This window comes from Rhinoderma darwinii, chromosome 10 (assembly GCF_050947455.1).
Source record: "Rhinoderma darwinii isolate aRhiDar2 chromosome 10, aRhiDar2.hap1, whole genome shotgun sequence".
In the NCBI taxonomy this organism is placed as follows: domain Eukaryota; kingdom Metazoa; phylum Chordata; class Amphibia; order Anura; family Rhinodermatidae; genus Rhinoderma; species Rhinoderma darwinii.
The window spans coordinates 15,461,320-15,469,732 of NC_134696.1; the positions used below are offsets into that span (position 1 = coordinate 15,461,320).

Below are 8,413 nucleotides of genomic sequence, written 5' to 3' on the forward strand. Positions count from 1 at the left end.
GTATTATGCGGCTTCTGGATATTTGCATTATAATAACATTGTGATAAAGATAAACATATAACATATAACTGTGGGCTTTCCTTGAGGAGATCATTGTTACTTGCCTGTTCCTTATTATAGGTATTAAGAATCTTGACTTATGATCCTATGATTCCTCTCGAGTCTGAGACACAGAAAGGAAAAATAAATAGACAAAAAAATATTAGTAACACTTATCATGACATTTCTGATACTTAGGGATCATGCACATGGGCGTTCCGTATTATGGTTCTGTTTTACAAGGTGCTGTAATGGGGCATCCATAGAGGTGCATGAGGCTTCTACTGTATCTCCCTTTCACATGGAGGTATACAGAGAATTTATCTGAAGGTCGTATGGAGGTATAAGAAAGCATTACCTCTAGGGGAGAATATCTCCGTACATACGGCAGCACACATATACTGTATGGCCACGTACTAGGGAGTGTTCCAGCCTCTGTATGCTGCTTTACAAGCTCCGTGCACAGGGCTCTGCTGTGTGTCTGAGCCCTTAATCCTGGTTTTTCAAAATTCAATAAAATTATCTTTTCTCTCTTTCTGTATTTTCCTGGGGCATTGGTTTTGGAAAAGTAGCGGCTGGGGCTTTGGTAACTTTGTCTGGCTGGAATATAGTATAAATCTTCATATCTACACAAATGAATTCCCGGATTGAGTCAAGGTCCCTTATGCATACCTCCTTGTAAGCAATCGTGTAGATGACCTAGTGAATAAACGTTTAAAATCGGCAGAAAATATTTACCTGGGGCATTTACAGAGAATTTTGTTAATTTGCTTCATTTGTGTCCAGTACACTATATAAATGTTTTTATATAAGGTATAAAAGATAAGACATCCAGCCACAACATCTGCACCCAGACTACACGGAGCGCCAAGCCAAACTGGTTCTAATAAGACCACACAGAGTACCCATGAAAAATGCAGGCCACCAGCCATGAGAAGATTGAGGGGGGGGCTCAGGAAGAACCTTTGCATTGGGGCACATGAGCCTTTAGCTACGCCCCTGGTTCCTACCATCCCCAAGAATATGGAAGTTTAGTCCCAGTTCTGGGTGTATGTGCAGCGTAGGTTCCCACCTCACAAAGGTCGCCTTGTCGTGGCAGGTGGGCTCACACAATTTGATCAAAATTTGCGCTAAGACCCTCCCTATTCTAAGTAGATTTAGTAGTAATGCATATTTATTAATATTTATGGACTTAGGTGACATTAGTGTTTACAGTGTGCTGTCACCATTTTCATATAAATTTGCAGTCACAGGCGTACTTGCACCTGTATACACGTTTTGTTTCATTTTGTTGGAATGTGCTGTTCAAACTTTTGTGTTATTTATGTGATTCATATATGTGGGGTTAGTGACTGCCTCCATTTTTTGATCTTGCACTCCTCCCATTCTGCCTTGGGTGATTTTAATTAGTTTAATGCTGGTTCTACCATCCCCAAAAATATGTAGGTTTAGTCCCAGTTGTGAGTGTATGTGCAGCATAGGTTCCCGCCTCATAGAGGTCGCATTGTCGTGGTAGGTGGGCTCACACAATTTGATCAAAATGTGCGCTAAGAACCTCCCTATTGTAAGTAGATTTAGCAGTAAACTTATTTATTTATATTTAGCGACTTAGGTGGCATTAGTGTTCGCAGTGTTCTTTCGCCATGTTCTTGTTTGCTTCATTGAGCGCTGTGTACAATAGATCTGAGAAGATAGAAGCAGCGAAAGCGATCGCTCGGGCAGCCAGCTAAAACCTGTGCCATAAAAACACTGTGGCGCGGGTTTTAAGGACCCCGATCGCCGGATGTTTATATATAGCCGGCGGTCGAAAAGCGGTTAAAGTGTAGAGAAATGTGTAGGCCCACCTAATGAGCTGAATGCTGGTGGACAAGCATGCTCAATCACTCTCCCCACAGTCAGGTATCAGCCAATAGAAATAGCTTTCCGCCCAGCTTGTCAGGGAAGGAGCAGAGATTCTACAGTAGTATGGCATTATAGCTTAGGAGACTCCTTCTTCTCTGCTTGTCAGGGAGGAATCAGAGCCTCTATTGTAGCATGGCAGTATCGTTTAGGAGACTCCTTCACATTTTGTTAAGACTGTAAAGCTCTGCATCCTGACAGCAGATATGAAACCTGCACATGTCCACTCAGTCGGTTTTTTAAATTATATTTCATTGGTTTCTAAAGGAGAGCATACTGTGGATGTCACACACTAAATGACTGAAACAGGTCAAACCTACTGATACAAGGGCAAGTTCAAACAGTACTTCCCAGCAGGATGCAGACAAGCCACAATGCTACAAACAGAGAGAAGCCTTATCTGTGTGCATTGATAATACTAAGCAGCCACCCCCCTAATAAATAGGTGTGAGAGTGGTTGTTCATCAGTATTTAACTCCATCAGCTATGACATAGAATTTCATAGTGTGGGCCCACCTGGTGTTTAAAGTATATAGCAATGAGGAAATCCACCTAATGAGTTTAGTTCTGGTAGACAAGCATGATCAGTCACTCTCCCCACAGCCAGGTCTCAACCTATAGAAATAGATTTCTATCCAGCTTGTCAGGAAAGAAGCAGAGATTCTACAGTAGCATGGCAGTTAAGCTTAGTAAATTCTGCTCAGAGCCCCTTCTCCAAGGCAACAAAAAAAAAGGAAGGCAAAGACAAAGGTATTTTTTTTTTCTATGCTAGAATCATTGCAAATAATACAGGAATTTACAGCATTTCTATTCTTCATGAGATATTTAAAGGTGTTTTCCCAAAATCAATATGTATCACTATCCTCTGATCGGTTGGGATTTAACCGCTAGGACCCCCACTGATCACGAGAACTGGGTTAATATTGACACTCCTGGGTGGCCCATATAAATGGAGCGGTAGTGCGCATGATTGGCCAATGCTCCATTCTTTTTTTATGGGGCTGCCGGAGACAGCGCTCGGCAGCCCCATAAAAATAAATGGAGTGGTGGCTGAGCATGCGTACAACTTCTCCATTAATTTGGGGTTTCCAGGAACAGCAAGGCAAGCCCATTCTCGTAATCGGTGGGAGTCCCAGTGGTTGGACTCCCACCAATCATATTTATCCCTTATCCTGTAAATAGGTGATTAATAATGATTATTGGAAAACCCTTTAACTCTGAATTCCCTAATAGGGTATATGAAGATGTTTTTTTTATAAACTGGGCCACCCCTTTAAAGCACTATTTAATGGTTGAGCATTCATTTTCATTATTTTAGAATCTTTTACTGACTGACATACAGACGCATTTTTTGGGGTTTATTTGCTTATTTAAAAATCATTATTTCTCTATGTGAATTTCTAATAACACAAGATCCCATGACCGAATTAAGATAATAAGTCATCATGTGATAAGTTATTCTTAGTAACGCACTATGTAAATTGAATCCTGGTAATTATATAAAGACCTTGTGCCCCGATCTAGAGGTAGTCACCCCGTCTGTGATACAGGAGTAGATGATGGATTCCAGTCCCCATAAGTTCTATCATGTACATGGCTTTGATTCCAGACAACATCTTGAGCATTACTTTTCAGATAAACCTGACATGGTCTTTGGAGATGACTTATTGAAATTTCCCATTGAGAATCTTAGACAAGTTTTCGCAGTGGGTATGTATCCTGATTTTACGTACGCACAATATACATTGGCGTGTTTATTATTTTATGTTTAACTGGTTTTAAAAAAATTGTAACAACTAAATATAAATTGTGCAAATTCGTTTTTTTTGGGAGTGTGGGAGGTCAGAGGGGGTGACAACACTGCCCCAGTCATCTGGAAAATGACAGGGTGGAAAGTAAATCCCTGGTCTTTGCATATGATGGAAAAAAAAACAGAGTTACAGGGTTTAGTAGCGTCATTGTTTTCAACTCTGTATTCTCGAAAACCCTGGAAAACTTTTTTTTGATGATGAAGAACAACTAAAAAATTCCAATTGTAGGTGCAGTTACGTAACACCTTAATTACCCGCCTATTTCAGGGGTGCAGGTGCAAGCTAAATTTTTTGTTTTTTCATTGCCGCATTCCAAGAGCTATAACTTTTTTATTTTTCTTTGACCTAGACATATGGTAACTTCTGTCTTTGCGGGACGAGATGTGTTTTTTTTAGCCCTATTCTGGGGTACATATAGTTAATTTGTTTATTTTTGTTAATTTTTCTGGGTGGATATCGAGAAAAAACTAAAATTTTCTCATTATTCTTTGCGTTTTTTTATGGCGTTTACCATATGGCATAAATAAAATGTTAACTTTAATCTATGGGTCAGTACAAATAAAGTATTTTTTTATGTTTTACTACTTTTCACAACGAAAGCAAGTTTTATGGAAAAAAAAATCTACTTTTTGCGTAACCGCATTCCGAGAGCTAGAACTTGTTTTTTCATGTGTTGGTTTGTTTTTTTGAGAAAGGAGTTTCAGTTTTTTTGGTGCCCTTTTGGGGTGCATATAATTTATTGAATAACTTTTATACTATTAATTAGTGGGAAGATTGGTTAAAAGACAAATATGCCAAGAGGCCATAGTTTTTTTTATTCCATGAGCAGTACGTTATAATTATATTAATACGATTGTGATGGTGCCCTATATTATATTTTTTTTACTGTTTACTATTTCTAAACAATAAAGTATTTTTTTAATGAAAAAAGTTTATTTTTCTATTTTTATTATGGTGGCTTTTTATTTTTTTTACTGAGCTTTTTTAAACTTAATTTCACTTTTGTTTTTTAATCCACTAGGTTGATTGGGAGTTGTGATGTTATTATCACTTGTATAATACTTTGGAATACTTAGGTCGCAGTAATGGGTTAAATGATGGAAACAATGGTTTCTCTGATCCTGGCCATTACAGCAAGGACCTGGCTGTCAATCACCGCAGGGCACCTGTTGTTGAACACATGGGCACAGATCCAGTGCCTGTGCGATGACCATGATGTACATGTAAGTCATGTTGCCTTTAGTTTAGGCTCTCCATGACGTACAAATGTGTCATGGTCGCTTAAGGGATTAAATCTGCTGTTATTTGATCATTTGCACTACTGTCATTTTCATTTTCTGACTTTTTCCAACTATTTTTTCTGATAAACTAGAACCTAATTTATAGAATCTACATATCTAGGTTCAATAACAAACATTAACATGAAAGACCTTTTCCACCTTTGTAAAACTATGTTGCAAAACGTTTTAAATATGTATTAAACAAACCTTCTAATATATACACCGATGCAAAGATGTTGTTGTCTTCTATTCCCGAGTAGTGCCATGTGACTCCGCATGCATCTTAAGTTTTCTTTTCAGCTGACGTGCCAACCGGTCTTCTATGTTCTTTACTTCCGGACGAGCTCCTCGTCCGGTCTTCTCCACGAACGGCGCGTCATCAGCAACGTTCTTGTAGTAGGCCGAATGTCTATTTAGTAAGCGAGCACATGTACGTTTAAAAAAGTTGTATTTGAATCACGCATGCGCAGTAAATGAAATTTCATTGTGCATGCGCAGCTTCTGGTCTCTGTGTGGAATGACTGGAAGAAACACAGAGAGGTAAATAAACCTCTGAATGTCATCAAAGAAAAGTAATGCCTCAAGAAAATTAAACATTTTTAAAAACGATATTCAGGGGGTTTTAATAAAGAAAATGATACTTGGTGCAAGGTTAAAAAATAAAAAATTATAGGTATCAGAAAACCCCTTAAGAATTAAAATGCATTAACAATCATGTTATGCTTGATGATAGCACTAACGGCAAAAATAATAATAATATCTCCAATTATACTTACGTCTAGAGGATGTTGCCATTTTGGGATGGAGATACCCCTTTTTTTTCACATCAGACTGAACATGAATGACAGCTAGGCAGACTTGTTGATTGGGAGATTCTACACAGGGTCAGGTCCAGTCACATCACTAGAACTCAAATACTAAAAGTGGAAAAAAGTCATCATAGAGTAAATCAAGAAAAAAATTGTAAGATAAGGTAATGGAGGGCGCATCTATGTAGTTTAGCCATTAAAGGGTCTAGAAATCAGAAACCATAGGTGTCATAAGTGAAACTGTAGATATGAATATTCAAACACACTGTAGGAACCAAAATTAAGCTCATAAATCCTTAAAAAGTAGACTTAATTTTCTCAAAAATGTTTCAAGACGATAATGTCTACTCCTAGGATTGCTGATCAATGAGGTTTTATTTGAAGACCGATACCTAAAACTTCACTTAGGACATCTTATATGGTTTCTGTTTTACCAGCGTGTTGTCTTAGAATATGCAGTCCAACCAGGTGGGTCTAGCTTCTTTTTTTTGTTGTGACCACACAGGAACGCCCCATGTTTACTTGTTTTTTTTCCCACTTTTGCCATTTCATTCTACATTTGGATCCATGAGTTGCAGCCAGAAAAGATGTAGTGCTACACCCCTGGTTATTGGGGACACATAGGGTGACCTATAGCCCATCCTATCAGCTAAGCACCTCACCCTATGGTTGTATTGAAGACTTTTGTATGGTTCTCCTTACTGAGCGTTCCTTCTCCTTTTTCTTCCTCTAACTAAAGAATTAAAACTGGTGGGCCTGATCTTAATGTACTTATGAGAAGTATAAGAAAAATATCATCAAATCTATCGCTATAGAACATTTGAGGATTATTTTATATTTTCTTCATATTTTTGGGTGTTGGAAACTTGATGCTTACATCATTTGCTAGAAGTGATATAGACATATGTCCTTGTTTATTCACAAAACCTATGAGGATTTAATATATTAGATGTTTCCTTATTCCATAAAATTTTCTGCAGGTCATATTAAAGGTGATATCTTGATTGACCTTAGTATTAGTTCCATTATTCATCATCTGTATTCAGCCAGTGAGTTTTTCAAAAACATCCTAGTGCTGAAGGTCAATAACAGATGCATCATGGAGCTGAAGAGATGGCTGGACGACCGTACGGGAGCATTTTATTGGGGCCACACATCAACATTTCTTCAAGAGAAAGAAGAAAACAGGTGACGGATTTGTCCAAATATCCATAGAAAAACCAATGTCATTCTTAGGGTATGTGCACACACACTAATTACGTCCGTAATTGACGGACGTATTTCGGCCGCAAGTCCCGGACCGAACACAGTGCAGGGAGCCGGGCTCCTAGCATCATACTTATGTACGATGCTAGGAGTCTCTGCCTCGCTGAAGGACAGCTGTCCCTTACTCTAATCATGTTTTCAGTACGTGACAGTGGTCCTGCAGCGAGGCAGGGACTCCTAGCATCGTACATAAGTATGATGCTAGGAGCCCGGCTCCCTGCACTGTGTTCGGTCCGGGACTTGCGGCCGAAATACGTCCGTCAATTACGGACGTAATTAGTGTGTGTGCACATACCCTTATTGTTGTTCCTGATATAACAAATATAATGGGAAGAAGGAGTAAAAACTCAAAAAAGGTTTACTCTGTTTATACTGAAGTCAGGTTTAAAAATTCATATATAAACCAAGTTAAATATTTTTATCCATAGGGGTAGGCATTATAAAGGTTAATGCTGTAAAGGCAGAGTATAAGCCTGATACTTGGTGCATCAGCTATTTTCAAGCTTTACCTCTAGTATTGCAAATCAATAGTTCAATGCTATATCCTGAGCCACCATGTGGATGTTGACTGTGGGGTGGGACAATCACTTTCCTTGTCTTTTCTATTATCCAGTGACCAGTTTGAGGACAAAGAAGGAAAACTGAGATCAGCCATTCAACATATTGTGAAATACGACCTGGAGAAAGAGAATATGACAGACCCGCTGGTCTTACCACCAGCCGATTGTGTCATCAGTGCTGGTCTCCTGGACGTTATTAGCAAAGATCAAGATGATTACATCAGATATCTGAGGAAGTTCTCTAAGTTGCTGAAACCTGGAGGACACATTATATTAATTGGGGTTTTAGATGCAACATTTCACAAAATTGGGAAAGACACGTTCCATGTTATGAGTCATGATGAGGATTTTGTCAGAAAATCTTTAGTTGGAGAAGGTTTTATCATTGATTACTGTAAGGTCAAGGAGAGAACGGCTGTGAGTGACATTAATGACTATAAGGCCATAATAATTATTGCAGCTCACAAGGAGAAATAGGTTGAAACTTACAAAGTCTTCATGTCATTTGTTTATACATTTATATTCAGAAAAGATGTAATAATTAAAACTAATCTTCCTTAGTGAATTATAGAAAAGCATAAAAATAATTGTTCAGTATTTTCTTGGTCCCTGCCTCGGACTGGTCCTCGATAATAGTGACAATAACGACCCTGATCATCTGGGACATCATAGGAGCCTGAAGTCTTGGGATCAGTTGCTTTCTCATTTATTTTCTGTTCCTGCTTTAAATGAAGTGTAATAAAGTGAAG

At 38.5% G+C, this 8,413-nt stretch overlaps 1 protein-coding gene across 1 annotated transcript; it reads left to right on the forward strand.

Moving 5' to 3' along the window:
• Positions 1–3,494: 3,494 nt before the first annotated feature.
• LOC142662505 (nicotinamide N-methyltransferase-like) lies at positions 3,495–8,141 on the forward strand. Its single transcript, XM_075840713.1, has 3 exons — positions 3,495–3,648; positions 6,819–7,026; positions 7,718–8,141. The coding sequence occupies exons 1-3, from the start codon at positions 3,495–3,497 to the stop codon at positions 8,139–8,141; spliced, it is 786 nt and encodes a 261-aa protein (XP_075696828.1).
• Positions 8,142–8,413: the final 272 nt, after the last annotated feature.